Source organism: Notamacropus eugenii, chromosome 6 (assembly GCF_028372415.1).
Source record: "Notamacropus eugenii isolate mMacEug1 chromosome 6, mMacEug1.pri_v2, whole genome shotgun sequence".
NCBI lineage: Eukaryota > Metazoa > Chordata > Mammalia > Diprotodontia > Macropodidae > Notamacropus > Notamacropus eugenii.
In genome coordinates, this window is record NC_092877.1 from 224,217,929 (window position 1) to 224,236,762 (window position 18,834).

The 18,834-nt window shown below is 35.4% G+C and overlaps 1 protein-coding gene across 2 annotated transcripts in view; it reads right to left on the reverse strand.

The window, feature by feature from the left end:
- ITGBL1 (integrin subunit beta like 1) overlaps window positions 1-18,834 on the reverse strand; it is a 374,098-nt gene that overhangs the window by 26,622 nt on the left and 328,642 nt on the right. For both annotated transcript variants that reach the window (XM_072622025.1, XM_072622026.1), the window contains one exon: window positions 16,307-16,423. In XM_072622025.1, coding sequence (XP_072478126.1) covers window positions 16,307-16,423 — 117 coding nt within the window. The remainder of the gene's footprint in view (window positions 1-16,306; window positions 16,424-18,834) is intronic.

Here is an 18,834-nt window from a genome sequence, read left to right on the forward strand (position 1 = left end):
ATATATAGTACTAGGACTGTTTTAATGTACCCTGGTATAGAAGGGAAATGATTGCTGGTAAGGAATCCAAGAGAAAAATCTATAGAAAAACAAGTAAAATGGATGAAAGACAGGCAAAGGAAGAAACATATTCAGTCCAGAAAATAATTGAATACAATGAATAAGTACTTTTTGTTGAAGAGATTTTAGTGTCATACTTCTGAAACAGGTGAAAGTAATATTAATAAAAATGAAACAACTGAAAAAACATGTAGATAACAACAGTTGTTAAAGGGTAGGGATAGATTTCTCTTAGAATAAACAAGAGAGTAGAAAATTTACTAATAAATGAGAAATTCTCCAAGATAATAAAATTTTTTCAAAAAAGACAACAACAGAATTGGAACACAAAACAACAAAAATAGAAAACTGAACAAAATAAAAAAGACAAAAATGATCTGAATGCCTGAGAGATCTGTAAAACAAATACTGTATTTGAAGACAGGATGTTCAACTATGATGTGAGGAGAATAAGGCTTCCACTGAGAGATGGTTCAGAAATAAAAACTCAAGTATCATGCTTCCAATATTCAGACATCATACATGAAAATATCCCATCCATAGAAAAAATAAGTAAAATGGATGAAAGATGGACAAAGGAAGAAACATATTCAGTCTAGAAAATAATCTAATACAATGAATAAGTACTTTTTGTTGAAGAGATTTTAGTGTCATACTATTAAGACAGGTGAAAGTAATATAAATAAAAATGAAACAACTGAAAATCATTGAGGGAGATATCACAAAGAGCGAGAAAAAGTAGGATTCTTCTAATGAATGGAAGGCTTTTAGTGGTTTCATGGAGCATTACTCAAAACTGGTGAAGCAAGTGTGCAAAAGAGTTTTGCAACAAATGCCATTAGTGAATTTAGACACCCAAGGAAAACATTTTCTCAGAGCAAGGGCTATTTTTCATGGAGCCACCCCCCAATATGAGGGAAAGAGTTGTGTTTCTTTTTACATATGGCTCAAATGGAAATGGGGTAAGGGTATGGAAGCTGGAGATAAGAGATGTCATGATCCCAAAATTGACAGGTGATAAGGGATACAATGGGATTGGGATCTTCTGACCTAGGTTACAATGTCCCCACTATGTAGCACTGTTCCAACACAAGAATCAGGTTCCTATGAAGATCTTTAAAAATAAAAGAGAAGGATTCTGAACCAAGCGACTAGCAATATGGCTAAATAGTTGATTGCTTCATCAACTCTAGCACCTCAAAAGAAAGGCATTATGCAGCATACCTAGTCATTCTATCAGAATCCAGAAGAAAACAAAGCAAAATTGCCCCCATGTGAACATTACCAAAGGAAAAGTATCATAAATTATTCAAGAGAACTTTAGTACGTTGTGCTCTCATTCACTACTTCTACCCTCTATGTGCCTGTTCCAACCACAAGCAATCTCCCAGGCTTGTGATTTAAGTTCTTACTGGGGGAGATGAACATGCCCAGTGGCCAAGACTCTCTTCAGATCTCTCAGGTCTTTCAAAATCTATAGACACTGATTCTTCCCAGCCATTTGAAGGAAAGGAAGAATATAAAATCAGACCATGGCAAAAAGATCCTGCTCATAATCTCAGAGGTACAAGCTAGTGGGAAGAAAAACTTCGAGCATGATTTAAAAGAGAACAGAATTCCTTACCTGCACGAAGGAACTCAAGGCGAAGAACTAGGTCCAGAGGGCCTCCTCATCCCACAACTTGAAGAGGCTGAGGGAACCTACTTGAACCAAAGAGTCTATACATCAGTAGAAGGATAGACAGGGCTACAGTGTAAGAGGGAATATAAGAGAAAAGCTAAAATGCTAAAATAACATGAAAGATCTTCAAAACAAAAGGAAGAATGAGAAAAATCTCAAAAAAAGACTTTATACATTGAATAAATATTGTATCATGAAGATGTGGCAGAAGAAGGATAAAATGACTGTGGAAACAAAGGTTCAAGTTTCCCAAGCAGATGCATGCAAATTGCTTAATAAATTAGGACTAGTAGCTTTCCTCAGCTTTAGCAAAAAAAAATTCATAAGGAGGCAAATTTTTATACATTAAAAATAATTAAGTAAAAAAAGCCAATTAAAAGGAAGCAATTAACCAGGATACAATATTAAGTAATCTAATTTCTAATTGGAGAAAACATTAGGAACTTTACAAGTTGGGCAGGGGAAAGTGAACAGGTGTTAGTCCCTGAAATCAAAGAAGAGGGGTCCCATTCTCCCCTAATATCTGTATACATCAAAGGGACATGGAAACAATTCATGACTGATTAGTTTGAGGCCAGTTTTCAGATAAGATATATGGGTTGTTTGAGATGTTTAATTGTGGGAAAACTTGCATCAGTCTTTGGATGTGAGGTTTCTGGTCAGCAAAGCCTAGGACCTTAGTTGAGGGTCTCTTAGTAGCAGATAGAGATGTTCAACTTACTCGGCAACAGTTTCTCAGTTCCCACAATTGAATGCAATTTTCTCACAAGATAGAAATTGGACTCCACCCATAATTGATTTGAAAGGGAACACACCAAGGTCCAGAACTGAGTCACAAAATGAAGTCAGTGTGGTTCACCCAATTGCTTCAATTCTCTCAGCTCCCTCAAAAGAAAATAAATTATTACCTGATAAAAATATTACTCCTAAGGATTCTTCCCAGTGATCACTGCACAGTAAGAAATTCCAAAATCATTTAAAAGAGAAAAAAACTCATGAAATAAAATATATAAATAAATTTTGTAGAATTTTTAAAAATATCATAAGCAGAGAACGAACATTTGACAACATAATAGCGAATCTCTCCTAAAAATTAAAAACTTTGCAAGAGAACTGGCATAGAAGTCACAAGACACTGGACTGGAGGAAAACAGCAAAAAAAGAAATTAAAAACAATCTTAAAAGAACACATGAATTCTATGCAAGTCAAAATTACTAACATTGCTGACAGAGCATGAGGATCTTCTTGAAAATTATGACAAATCAAAAGACCTTTAACATCACAGGGCAGGAAATAATTAAAGAAAAAATACAGTCCAGTAATTCTAAATACAGACAACAAAGCTCTGATCAAGAGAATCTGCATCTCCCCATGAGAATATCAAAAGGCATACCTACACACTTCAAACCATATTGTATTTAAGAGACAGTTTCAATAACAAATAATAAACTGACTAAAATGCCCTTGAGATAAAGAATCAACTGTCAGGCACATTACTACAATAAGTCTTTTTTTTTTTTTTTAAAGAAAAAGGAGGGTTTTTTAATACACAAAATATTTATAGCAGCACTTTTTTTTCCTTTGGTAACAAAGAAATTGGAAACAGAATAGATGCTATTTGACTGGTGAATGGTTAAACACATTTTGTTACATAAATGTGATGATATTTTACTATACTTTAAAAAAATAATAAAAAGAATACTGTAGAAAGGCTCATGAATATATGTGAAATGAAGCAAGTAGAACCAGGAAGCACTGTACATGAAGACTGCTATTTGTCCTTTGTTTTCAAAGAAGACCAATACTTCACAGGTGATGTCTTGATTTCTGTGTGGATTGAATTTAAGTGAGGCAGAGTTGCACAAAGTCATCAGCCTCACTCTATCTTCCTGAGTCATCAAAATTTATTGTCAGGGATGCAGTGGATGACTTTGGCATCCTTGGTGCCTGACCAAGTGCTCCACAGTGCCAGCTTCAATGACTTTCAAGATCACTGGAACAAATTGTTCTCATCTGACCATTACACAGAGGAGTTTTCACATGCTTGTGGTAGACATACGCTGAACTCACTAACAGGTTGGAAGCCTGGTGGTTACCATCAGCCTACTGTGACTACGGCACATGCTACAGCTTTTTGGCATCATAGGGGAGATTTGGGTAATTGGGAGAACACCAAAGATGAATGAGCAGCACTGAAAAGGACTCAGCAAGCCTTCACAGTACAGGTGCAAGTCTTCCAGAATACCCTATACACATGACAACCACAGCAATGTAAATGGAAAGAACACAAATAATCAAATAACTGAAGTAAAATGCTAGAAAATTATAATGACCAATCTTGACCCTAAAGAAGAGTCATGAGAATCCCTCTCTTACCCATGTTCTTTCTGTATTAAAGAGGTAAGGGACTGTGGATGTAGAACATCGCATATACCATTGGACTTGATTGACATATACGTTAATTTTACTGAACTACTTTTTTCCTCTTTGTTTTGTATTTTTTTTCAAAAGGATAGTTTTCTGGGTGGAAGAGTGGGGAGGAATAGAATAGGACATGAATATGAAATGAAATAAAACTATAAATTTTAAAAGACTAATACAAGTAATAAACATTTTGTTACTCTGATGAAAAGAAAAACAATCCAACCATCAATATTTTTAAAACAATGTGAATCCATAATTAAAACATAAGAAATAGATAAAATAATCAAAATTGCTATAAAAATTAAAATTCCAACAAATTGGAAGTTCATGATTATCAATTAAACTTATATTTGCTAAGATTAAGAGTCCAAAAAGAAATCAAGATTTTAAAAACAACTCAATTTCCATAAGAAAAAAGTTTAAAAGCCACAGAGTACTAAAAGGAAAAAAAAAAAACCTCTTACTACAAAAGAATTCCAATTAATGTTAAAAATTAATTAATATTCATATTATAGAAAATATTCAATGAAGAAACTAATGTACCATAGTTAGTAACTTCAAAAAAGTAGCATATGCAAAAAATGTAAAAACCACTTCATTTTTATAGCATAATGCAGTTAGAAAAGATAGGAAGAGAAATCCTAATTAAAATAATAACAATGTTAATAATATGTAGAATATCAAATAAATTTACTGAAGCACTCTTAAGGACTGTATAAATGCAATTGAAGGATATTTTTTACATAAATTAAGGAAGATATAAACATTGATAGATATTTATTTTTATAGTTAGCTTATGCCAACAAAAATAACTATTAAAGTTCATTTATTTATTCACTTACAAATCAAACTGCCAAGGAGTTATTTTATAAAATTAGACAAAATAATGACAAAAATTAGTTTAGAGAAATAAAAAAAAGTAGAATCTTGAATGAGATGATGAAAATAAAGGAGCAAAAGCATTTGCAATCTTTTTCCGCTTAATGGGACATCCCTTTATTTTCCAGGTGTAAATGGTAGAGATACAAAGGATTACACATTGTGAACAATTGGAGACCTCAAGGATCATTTAGTAGAAGTCTCTCATTTTAGAAGAAAACTGAGGCTAAGGAAAGGGAAGTGACTAAGTCAGGGTCATATAGTAAGGGAAAGGAAGCCAGTATTGGAGAAGAACTTTCAGGGGCCAGGGGGATGGTCAATCAAGAGTTATAATTAAGTCCTCTCTTAACGTTGGTATGGTACTTGGCTGAGTGTCCAGGAGGGTAGGAGGCAGATCAACTTTGGTTTGGGGGCTGTCGGATCATCTGACTAGGAGCGATGTAGGTTTCTGCCCCTTGGATCTGTGTGGGTCCAAAATCAGGCAAGAGTTCACCACTCGTCACTTTCTGTACTGAGTCCAGCCTCCAAGGGCTGTAAGCATTGCATGCTGTGTAGCTGAGTTGACCCAGAGGTGCTTTGGGGAGGCTGGTTCCAGAAAGATGCTCCCAACCAGCATTTGCAAATATTAAACTATATTATGAACTTACTTTAAATTCAAAACTATTTAGAGCAGTTAGGAAAAAGAAGAAATCTACATCAGTGGAATAGAGGATTAAAATCAATTGAACACAGCATCCCAATTTTTGATAATTACAAGAATATGAAACTACTAGAAGAAGGTCTCTCCATTTTATAAGAATTATTAGAAAATTGGAAAGAAATTTGATACTTAGTGTAGGCCAGCTTCATGTACAACACAACAAACTACAAGGAGTTAGCTATAAAGGGTTATGGCAAAAAAAATGCAAGAAGGTATCTGTTACAACTCTGAAAAGAAGGGACATTCTTTATAAAATAAAAAATAGACAATTTCCATTACATATGAGTGAAAATATTTTATAGAAACAAGATAAATGCAGCTAGAGCAAGAAGAGAAAAAAATCAGGCGGGAAAGACTTTGCAACAAATTTTTCATAAAAAGTCATATCCAAGATACATATGAGTGATTCCTTACATAAGACTAAGAGTGATTCCATATATAAGATTGAGAGTTATTTCCCAATGATGGCTCTGGAGGAGAAAGTGAGGTCAGTGACTTTGCACAGGTCTCCCTCACTCAAATCAAAGCCAATTCCAAGTTAGGTCATCACCTTCTGACACCATGGTCCTCTTCAACAATGAAAGAAAAATCAGATCCCCCAATATACAATCAAAAATGTTTTCAAAAGAACTTCAGAATAATAAAGGTTATATGAAAACTGCTCCAATTATTCACAAGAAAAATGCAAATTTTAAATTTTGAGGTGTTTCTACATTCCATCATATTGACAAAAATGATGAAAGAAGAGAATAGCTCATCTTTGAAGGGACAATGGGAACACTGGCACACTAAGACAATTGGTAGAGCTGTGAATTAGTGCTACCATTTTGGGGAAAGATTGTTTAGTATTTAGAGAATTCACTAAATTACCCATTCCCAGCAAGTCCACTATTGAGTATATTTACAAAGAAAATCAAAGGGATAAAAAGAAAAGACCTCACACCAAAGTATCCATAACAGCACTTTTTGTGGTAGTATTTAAAAAGAGAAAGAACAACAAAGAAACCTGGAAACAATGTGTTTGCCTATCCACTAGAAACTGACTAAACAGAACATTACATAAAAGTAACAGACTATTATTGTGCTGCAAGAAATGACAAATACACAGTGCTCCAAGATACATAAAGTGATTCAGAGTAAAGTAGAACCAAGGTATTGTTATATGATACTGACCATAATAATTTAAATGAAATAACAATAGAAACAAGTTGGATTCGTGTTAATTGCAATGGCCAATGCTAATTGCAGAGGAGGGGAAGCCACTGAAATCGATCGCTCTCTTTTTTGGTAGTGAGGTAAGAGACTGTGCAGAATATCATACTTATTGTCAAGTATGATGGCTGAGTAAATTGCTTTTGCTGAACTATTTTTTTTTACAATGGAGGGTTCAGTTGGGGGTTGGGAGCATATTCAGTGACTTCCTATTGCCTTTTGTATCATATTTAATAATTAATTGTATTTAATAATTTAATATTTAATAATTAAAATTTAATAAAATAAAACTAATAAAAACTCCCCTGTTTAGTCTTTAAAGTCTTGGACAATCTCAGCCTAACTATCTTTCCAGCCTCAATGGGCATGAGTACTCTCCCCTCACTGTGATCTAACCAAGCTGGCTTTCCTTCTGTTCCTTATATATGCATTATCTCACATTTCAGTACTTTTTGCACTGACTCTCCACCATGCCTGGAATGCATTGCAGACTCCCGTCTGCCTCAAGAAGATCCTTTACTTTCTTCACAATGTATCTCAAACATTACCCTCTGTACAAAGGTTTTCTTGATCCCCTCAAACATTAGTGCCTTCCTACCCTACCTTGTAAATATTTATTCATGTCTATTCTCTTGAGACTTATTTTGTGTATTCCTATATGTCTGTTGTCTCCCCATTAGAATGATCTTGCAAATATAATTGTATTCACGGTACGCTCAGAGCCTAGTACAATGCCTGACATGTCATAGGCACTTAATCCATACTTGCTAATTCTTCAATGGATGATGGATTCCCATTTCCATCCACTCCAAATTCTTGGATTTCCTCACACGAGTCTGTCTATCTCATAAATATACAATGCCACTTTCCCTGCTACCCCACCTGTTTGTAGCAGTTGTTTCTATTGAATGATGTATACCCTTCCAGAATGAGTTCCCAGGTCCATGTTTCATGCCATCAATATTTAGCGACAAATTTCCCTCCTTCTGTTGGATTCACTAGTTCAAATTGTTTGTGACCCATACTTCATGAACTTGCGTGTAGCTATCTTAGACCATGGGTTTTATTTTGGGCTTTTTTCCCTTGGATTTTCTTTCCATTGAATTTCTGTGTTTCTCCCTGAAAAATCTTGTTAAATTTTAGATATTCTTTAAGTATGGTTGATATACATACATACATATATATATACATATATATATATGTACTTTTTTCTTTCCCAGTTTTAATTTAAAATTTTTTTAAATTAGATTTTAAAGAATTCAGGCAATTTTTTAAAAACAGGTCTTATTATGTTCAGGTCTACCCTGACCATGATCCTGAAATTACTCTATTTTAAGGTCCAGATTCCAGAATCCTCAATCTTAGTCTGTGGCATCAGTTTCTTAACCAGATATTCACTTGCTTTTCTCTTCTAAAGGCTTTGCCCAAACTAATATGCCAATCTCTCCCAGAATGCAGCTATGAACTGATGAATCCTTGAAGTGTAGGGAACTAGGTGGCTTAGCAATTCAGAGAAGGAACTTATTTTTTCCTTTCTTTTAATTTGGAATTTTAAGGGAAACTATTCAAACAAATTAAATGAAAAAATAGATAAGCCATACTTCCCTGTCACTAAAGATCACAGTGCATTTATAAGGATAACTGTGATTTGTTGTTCTCTATGTTTCCTTCTCTGCTTCAAAATCTACTGAGCCAAAATGCATATTTTTCACTTGAACTGAAATTCTATTGAAAAGAAGTAATAGTGTGAAATTCAAACTGTTCCTCCCTAGCAAAGTGAAATTGAAAATGGAACCAATTATGCAATTACTTCAGGTAATTAGAACATCTAGATAATTGAAGCAAATGTTATACTTGGCTTTAAATTAGGAAGATGGTCCCCCTTAGGCAGTTCCAAACTCACTTTTTATCTATTTTTTTTCTACTTTTGATGCAAAGACACAGAGAAACACCTTTAACAGACTGAGCAGGTCACAGATTGTTCACTTTCCAAAGGCAAAGTGACTTTAGAAATCAAACTTCAATTGAGGTATATAAATAGTACATGGGACACTTTGGCATGCTCAGCAGAAATATTATCAGAATGAAAAGAGGTGAGATCCATAAATTTAGAATTAACAATAAGTTCTACCAAGAGCTTTTTTAAATAACTAACAAGATAGGAACACTGGAAGATCCCAAAAGAGGAAAATTTAGATTAATTTGTAGATGATAAATAAGTAAGCCCCTAAATGCAATCATATAATCAATCAATAAACATTTATATGCCTACTGTGTGCCGGACACTGAGCTAGGCACTGTAAACACAAAGACAAAAGTGAAATCATTCTCTCCTGGCTCTCTTCCTACTCATCCAACTGCTCCTTCTTGGTCTCCTTGTTGGATCTACAACCAGGTCATTCCCTGGAGGCATCCTTAGGGATCTCTCTCTTGTGTTCTCCCTCTATATGACTTCACTTGGTGATCTCATCATCACCTATGGATTTGATTACCATCTCTATGCCGATGATTCTCAAATCTACCTTTCCTCCACCAACCTCTCTTACCTCCAAGCTAATATTTGCAACTGCCTCTAAGACATCTAAGAGACAACTTAAACTCAACATGTCTAAAACTGAACTCATTATCTTTTCCTCTAAATTGTTTCCCCCTCCTAACTTCCTTATTACTACAGAGGGCAACACTATCACCCTAGTCCCCCAGACTACCAACCCAGGAGTCATCCTGAACTCCTCACTATCTCTTACCGTCCTATATTCAATTTGTTACCAAGCCTTGTCAAATTCACCTTTGCAACATTTCTTGAATATGGTCCTTTCTCTCCTCTGATACTGCCACCACTCTTGGACTATTGCAATACCTTACTGGCAGATCAGCCTGCCACAAGTCTCTCCCTGCTCCTATTCAATCACCATTGAGCTGCCAAAGTAATTTTCTAAAGCTCAGGTCCTACCAGAGGCGTGAGAAACCTGTGGCCTCAAAACCATATGTGCCCATCTAGGTCCTCAAATGCAGTGCTTTGACTGAATCCAAACTTCACAGAACAAATCCTTTTATTAAGGGGCCATACTATGTCACTCTGCTACGCAGTAAATTTCAATAGTTCTCTAATGTCTCCAGGATTAGATACAAAATCCTTTGTTTACCCTTCAAAGCTCTTCCTAACCTTCCTAACCTTAGCCTTTTTGAATCTGTCTATATTTTTTAATACAGTGTCATTAGCTTCCTTATTCCTTGAACAAGGCATTCCTCTCAGCTATGGATATTTTCTCTGGCTATCTGTCATGCCTGGAACACTCTTTCTCATCTCTACCTACTGAGTCTCCTGAATTTTTAATGTCACAACTAAAATATCATCTTTTTTTAAATATATTTTTATTATTTTTTAATGTTTAACAATCACTGCCATACAATTGAGATTTTATCCCCCCCACACCTACCCCCCACTACCCCCCTCCCTCCCCACGACTGCATACAATTCTGTATGGGTTCTACATATACTTTCCTACGGAGTATATTTTCACTATAGTCATGCTATGTAGTCAGACTAAAATAAATGAAAGAAATCATATAACAAATCAAAACATGATACACAAAAACATACACATACACAAACATGATCTGCTGCATTTTGCGAATGACTTCCATATTTCTTTCTCTGAGTGTGGAAGGCATTTTGCCTTGAGAACCACCATTGGGATTTCTTTTTTTTTTAAATATCATCTTGAGGAAGCCTTTTTTAAAGCCCTCTTAATTCTAGTGCCTCACCTTTACTGATTATTTCCTATTCGTGCTGTACATAGTTTGTAATAATTTTCTGCTTGTTGACCTCTCTCAATAGAGGGTGAACTCTTTGAGGACAGGGATTGTCTTTTGTCTCTTTTATCTCCAGGGCTTAGAACAGTATCTAACACATAGCAGGTGCTTAACAAATCTTTATTGATGACTGAAATGGTCCCTGTCTTTAAAAGGTTTAAATTCTGTCAAAGAATCAACCCCTGAACATCTAAGTATAAATATATACAAAATTGTTATGAAAATTCCCAAGAAATTCTGCAGGAAAAAAAAGTAGGCAAAGATAATCTATGCAAAAGGTGAGATTTTTTAGGTGCACCCAGACATTTGAATATATTAAGAAAATTAAAGACTTTAACTAATCATACTGTGGTGTGAAGAAATTCAAGTGGTCTCAGCCAATTTGCCTCATAAGAAGACAGGGCTGTCCTACAAGATTATCCAAGAAAGGAACATGGTTGTAGAAGCTCTGTTAAAAATAATTCTGAAAAGATGGATTTGAGAATTTTGTTTCAAGTATAAAGAGGGTGTTAAGAGCAGTAAGAGACAGAAAAGATATTATCTTTTGCAGAACAAAATAATTTCCCCCTCCTAGATAGGAGACTAGTCATTCAACGTGCTAAAGAAGGGGATTATAATTATAAAGGAATTTATAGGAAGGTACAGATGCAGCTGTGCTATATCCCATAATATGCACACTGATCTATAACAGAAAATCTTACATTTTCTAGGACAGAACAACAATTCTGAAGTTGTCCATTATAATAAGAAAGGAGAAAAAAGCAGGCCTGGGGACTTGGATTCATCCTGACAATTGTCTTGCCTTGTCAGGTATCTTAATTCTCTCCCTCTCATCCTTTGGGGAAAATAATTCAATGTTTATTTTAGTGAATGTACTCATCTCTTCTACTCTCTTTTCCAGGGAACTCTCTGTTACAGGGAACAGTTTAGACATAAAGGAAATCTAAGATTTCTTCTGATAATAGTCTAGGTTTATATAATGTCATGCATTAAAGCAGCCTTCAGAAAAAGGGCATATAAGAAAAGCCATTTCCTGATAGATACCTGATCAAAGGGTATGATCAGTTCTCAAAAGAATTAAGAATTATTAACAATTTGAAAGGGCACTCCAAATCATCACTAGTAAGAAAACATACATCAAAAGAATTCAGAGTTTCCAACTCCCACCTACCAAACTGATAAAGTTCATAAAAACTGAGAATGATAAATGACAGAAGGTTTATGGAAAGATGAGCACACTAAAGCATTATTGGTGCAACTATCCTGGAAAACAACCTGAAATTATGAGAACAGAGTGAACAAAATCAACCCAGATATAGTCCTGCTTCATATACTCCCAAAGAAAGTATGATTTTATAGTATGAAGAGCTAGAAAAAAAGTTGATACCTAGATTGGAAGTTTTGTAAACAAGTTATGGTTTATGAGTGCAATGGAATATCATTTGTGCAGTGCAAAATGATGAATATAAGGATCGCAGAGAAGCATGAGAAGACTTCCATGAAATGATGCAAAGCAAAGTAAGTAAGAACAGAAAAATATTTACAATTGCTATAACCTGAACACAACACCAGAATGACTGCAACTGAATGCTGTGAAATCACAGTGACTACACTTGGTTGCAAAGAAGAAATATGTGGAAGCATTTCCCCTAAGCTTTCTTTGCTGAGATGGGGGTGATGGGTAATAGGGAAAACTCAGATAATATGATACTTTTTTTTATTTTGCTGAAACAATTTTTTTTCTTTTTTCTTCCTTATAAAAGAGAATAGCTTTCTGGGAGGGAAGGAATACATTAGGAAAGGTAGGAAACGCAAAGTGAAAAATATCAATGCAAATTTCCTTTTAAAAAAAAGAAAAAACACATGAATAGATCTACTATCCCATGCCTTAGCTCATCCAAGGAGCTCATCTGTCCTTTCTCATCAGGCGAATATCTTTAGCCAGAATATTGTCCAAAATATTCTGTCAAGGAAAGTAGTTTCTCAATACACCAATTTTCCATAAATGAAATCCATTCTTCAGCATCATCTTCATCTCTCATCACCATCATACATCTCTTCTGCCATGGCAGTACTCTTCATTAGAACTACATTGAGTTGAACTGTTCCTCTCACGAGCATAGCTTCATTCTCTCTCTTGTGCCATCTCTCTCTCATTCTTATTTAGAGACTCAAGGAATCATAATCTCTTCTCTATTTACCCATGGACTTGCTAAGGGTACATCAGTTATTCCATCCTATCCTCCAGCTCACCTACCCTGTCATTTTTGTCCCATTGTCCCATTTGCCCAATCGTTAATGCCTGCCAACCCCCTCCAAATACACTGATTCACTTTTGGCGAGACAGAAGTCTGACTCCAACTCTCTTTCCAGTCTAATAACCGAGTAGGGACAGAGAATCTATACTATATTGCATCTCTACCTCTAACTCTTTGCCTCTTATTCCTGGGATAGTCTCCTGTTTTACTCTTGCCTTTGGAAACATCTGGTTTCCTTCGTCACTTACCACCTCCTTCAAGAGCCCTTTCTTGATTCTCCAGTTGTGAATGTCTCCCCCCTCAATTACTCTATATTTATTTTGTATATAATTCTGTATTTGCTTATATATGAGCATGTTATACTTCCCCTTCAGTCTTCTTGAGGGAAGGAATTTTTTATATTTGCATTTGTATCCCCAGCAAAGCATATGACAACAAGCAAATGCTTGGTGATTGATTGACTTAAGAAAGACCTTACAGTCAGTATATATTTTCACCAAGAGCCTAGACCAGGTAACTTAGGTGAATGAAGTGAACCTCAGGTGAGGATTCATTGCTACATGATAATGACAGTGTTGAAATGCAATGGGAAGGACTATGTCTACTTCCTTTCTTGGTCCTGAAGAAACACCCAATATTAAAGAAGACAGACAAGAATATAGTTTCTTCCAGAAGAAGCCAGGCTTCATCAGCCCCAGAATGTTAATAAAGTTATGGTGAAGAAATCCTGTTATAAAGCCCCATTTTTTTTTTTCACACCTTTATGAGTCATCACACTCTCCAAAGGATTAACATTAAAGGTAACGCTAAGGGCACTAGAGAGAACATTGTAGATGAGAATAGTCTAGAGTATATTATATAGAGGCAGTGTAATGTGATGGATAGAAGGTTGGACACAGTAGGAATATCTGGGTTTGAAGGCTGCTTCATATCCTTACCAGTTGTGTGACCATGGGCAAAGCACTAAACCACATTAAAAAAGCCATAGAGAGTGCATACCTGGATTAATTGCTGTCTTTTTTGCTATTTGTCGATAGCCACACTCTTGCAACTGATTTCATTTGAATTTGCTTGTACAGAAACTAGAGGGGCTCATAAATGGGTCAATCACATACACGAACTCTCACTCATCTCTCTCATGATTGTCCTCGCACTTGCACCAATGAATGAGAGGACACTCAGACCCACCTTCACACAGAATCTCTCACACTTTTTCTCAATTCTTTATCAAAATGAACATCCCTATTTCTCCTCTACTGGGGCTTCTAATCTCCTGGGCACAAACTTGCCGGCTCATTCCCATATGTAATCTCTGATACTCTAGTGCTCTCAGTTCCTTTGCTCAGGCCTCACTGCATTACAGTCACCATCTATTCTGGTTTTTTCCTCTCATTCTCATAACTATTCTTATATGAGCTCCTTAACTATTCCACCAAAAATCAAGCTTTCTTACTCCATGCATGAGTGTCACACCCACTAGTCCTTACTATCATGTTTATTCAATCATCATTCTGAATAGAATGAACATCTTGATAACCAAAATATATCTAGGGCATCACTGGGGAATAAAATGAAATTTAAAAGGAATAAGGGTTGTGGGGAAGGAGTCCTGCACTGGAATTCAAATAATCAAAGACATAAGTTTAGGAGAAAAGAGGCATAGCTAGAGACTATGTTCCATGTGACAATAATCTAGGGATTTTACTGGACTGCAAATCTAATATGAATCAATAATATGTTATAGCAGAAGCTAACATGATTTTAGGGTATATCAGTAGATTTTTGATGTCCAAAATGCTTAAAAGTAGTCCTTTTTAACTCTTTTTTTAATCCTCAACACTGTATTTTAGGGAAAAAATATTGATAAACTAAAGCACATCTGCTAGAGAATAACCAGGACTGTGAAGAGGCTACAGATGAAAATTAGTCAAAGAAGCAGCACTGCTTAGCCTGGAAAAGGGAAAACTTGTTTGTGGAGGACAATGGTACTGTTCTAAGTAACTGAAGTGTAGTCATGTGCAAAAGACATTAAACTTTTCTTTTAAATTTTTGTCTCTGAAAGATAGGACAAAGAAAATAGGTAGAACCTCCAATGAGGCAGATTTCTGTATCCCCATAAGAGAAAACCTCCTCACTGTCCAAAATGGGCCCTAGCACTAGAAATCTTTAAGACCAACTGGTTGAAGTATAGATTGGAAGAGTTAACTTCTAAGATTACTTTCAAAACTCAGAATCTGAGAATTTGTTATTTAAAGAGTTCTCCATGTAAACAATTTAAATTCATACTCTGCTATTTACTTGTCCTCTGGGCTTTAGAATAAATTGTCCAATGAGATCTATAAAATTCTGATTAAGGATTATTCAAAGATCTCTCATTGCTCCTATAACTGAAACTTTGCAGGCTTATTTGGAGTGTGACAGAAACAATAGATGCTCACAAGGACATGGAGGGGTGGGGCATGGTAGCATTCTTATAGGCTAATGACTAATATTACAACAAAGGGTCAAGAAATAATAATATTATTTACATAATGCTTTTAGTTCTATGGAGTGCTTTACAAATATTACCTCAAATATCCTTGAAACAACCCTGGGAAGGAATTGTTATTATTTCCATTTCAGAGATGAGGGAAATGAGACAGATAAAGATTAAGCGATCTGTTCAGAATTACACACCTAGTATTGTATTTGAACTCAGATATCCCTGACTCCATGCTCACCCCTCTGTTGCCTCTACTGCTGTCTGCTGTCTCTGTTTCAAGTGACAAAAGGTTTTCTTCCAATATGAATGCTTATAAATTAAATCCTTTAAAAACATATTATTGTCTTTTGGGTTTAGAGCTCTACATTGTGGGTATGAAGTCATGTTTTCCAGTTAAAATGAAGATATGTTAGCTTTCACCGTGCTAGCTGCAGGGCAAAACTATGAGGTCGTGATAATGGCAGCTTACCAAGCAATAATAATAGCTAACATTTATATAGAGCTTCCTCTGTGTCAGGCACTGTACTCAGCACTTCACAATTTTTATCTCATTTGATCCTCATAACATCCCTGAGAGGTAGGTGCTATTATTATATATCTGCATTTTACACAGGAGAAATCTGAGGGAAAAAAATGATTAAGTGACTCGCCCAGGGTCATATAGCTAGTAAGTATCTAAGAACTGAACTCAGATTTTTTGACTCCAGGTCCCAGTGCTCTACCACCTCGCTGTTCCAAATGTTCCAAGTTATGCGTAATAACTCTTTCCCTTTGGGGGATGGATAATACACACCTCCACAGACTGTCCCATCCAAGTCTTCACACTTCCGATCATCACATTCACAGGTCTTGCCATAAACTCTGCTATCTCCTGGAGGGTAGCAGGTACATTGGCCACATTCACATTTGCCTGGGGAGACAATGACAGAAAAAGAAGGCAGAATTAGCTTCACAATATCATAATAACCCAGGAGAGATGTGAAGAAGTGAAATTAACCAAACTAAAACAACCTAGATCAAATTGATTCCTGCCAATACCTCAGTATGTAGTATTCAGTCTGTGTCCTTGCTAAGATAAAGTTCAAACACAAGTTCTAAAGAGAACTGACACAGAAGTTATATGATGTTTCTGATGGACTGCTCACCCCAGAGACACATCCCCCACGATTTCTTTTCATTGGCCATTCACTTACAAAGATATTTCAGTTGAGTCAGATTTCTCTTGTCACAGACTTAATTAAATAGAGCAAGTAAGGTCATAGTTTCAACTCAATCCTGTGACATTTCATATCTGGCAATAAATTTCAAAGGAATTGATGGATTTTTGTTGAGTAGTAGAACACTGAAGGATATCCTGAAAAACCCAGAATTTGATTTGTGACTCAGCCTGCTATCTTGAAATTAATGTTGGTAAATATAGTTTTCAAATTAATATCTCTTTTATTATCACTTCTACTATTCAAAGACATATAAGTTTTAGCAAATATATATGCATATATACATATTTGCACACATACACATATACATATATACAACATGTATATTTGTACACATATATACAACACACACACACACACACATATATATATATATATATGTATATATATATATATTCCACAATAGGTTATTGGGTGCTAAATAAGGTGCTAAAACAATCAGGTGTGCAAAAGAACTGGTTGTTATTTATTCCTGATACAAAATAGAGAATGTATGAAAACACTGAGGTCTAGGAAATCAGAAAGGTATTGTCATTTATAAGTCTTTGAGTTTTTAAAAATTATTAATATTTACCAGTAAAATGCTGCATGGAAAAGGGAGATAACTCCTCTGATATCTATTCATGGCAGTCCTATCACTCCTGTGTCCCTGTCACATGCTCTTCTTTACCCTTCTACTGTACCCAATTCAACCACTGTTCACTTGTTAACAAAATACCTTTCAAATCAGACTTGTACCAGGACATTATTCTGCATGTGATTTTATTTACTTATATGGGCACAATTTGTTTCTCTGCAATGAACTGCAATTTCCTTGAAAGCAAGGATTATTTCATTTCACATATTATCCATATACTTTCCATAGACTCTTTCTCTATCTGGCTACTAGCACAATGCCTTGCAAATAGTGGATACATAATAAGTAATTGTTAAATTAAATTAATCTGAGAAAATGGCATTGGTTTTCCTAAAATATCGCAGTGACATGAGAGAGCTCCTACAATCTGTTATTAGATCAACCATTATAATTACAGGAAGTCCACCAAAATTTTCCTGGGCTCCTTTAAGACTGTCTCTACTATCTCTTGTCAATCTTTTGATATTTACAAAATGTTATTAAAGGGTCTCAGTTTGGAGTTGAGGCAAAGTATTTTTTTAAAAAAATCTGTGCCTTTACAATAATAAAAATAAAGTGTAGCTTTATAGTTTAATACTTACAGTACAAACAATGACAAAGTTCACTAAATGGGCTCATTGACAAGCAAATAGATTCAAAAAGACTGTTTCAATAAAATACGCTATTCAATTTAAATGTCTATTTGTAATAAAAGTTATTGAGTGTCTTCTACATGTGAAGTATAGTTCAATGATGCAAATAGGACTCAGCTCCTCTTTTCCTAGAGGTTACATTGAAGTACATAGCAATGGCAGTCTAGGCTGGTGGACAAGGGGATAGACTTGGAATTGCAGAATTCAGCCCTGACTTTACAGTCATACAGATGGATGGTTTGATGTACGGAGCACAGATCATGGAGTAAGAAAGACCTGTGTGCAGTCCAGCTTCAGACACTTACTAGCTCTGTAACCCTGAGTCAGTGGCTTAACCTCTGTCTGCCTCAGTTTCCTCAACTATAAAATGGGAATAATAACACATACCTCCCAGAGTTGTTGTGAGAATCAAATGAGACTACATTTGTATGGCATTTAGTGCAGTCCATGACACATAGTGAAATACATATGCATGTTCCCCCTAATCTGGACAAGTAACATCTCCTCTAAGTCTCATTTTAATAATTTGTAAAATGGGGATAAAAATACTTCCTATTTCACAGGATTGATATGGAGAGAAAATCATGTGCATGTAAACTGCTTTTTAAACCTCAAATTATTTTGTAAAACTGAGCTAGAATATCATAGGGATGATCACCACATGGATCCATCCTGTTTCTTCTGAATATCTTTACAAATGATTCAATCCAACTTCTACCATAACTGGGCAGATCCTTGCTTCTACTCCTGGAGGTATGCCAGTAGTGAAATATTCAATGGGGTGCAGGGGAAAAATGTTGTATTTGGTATTAGAGAGCAGGAGTTCTAATCCCAT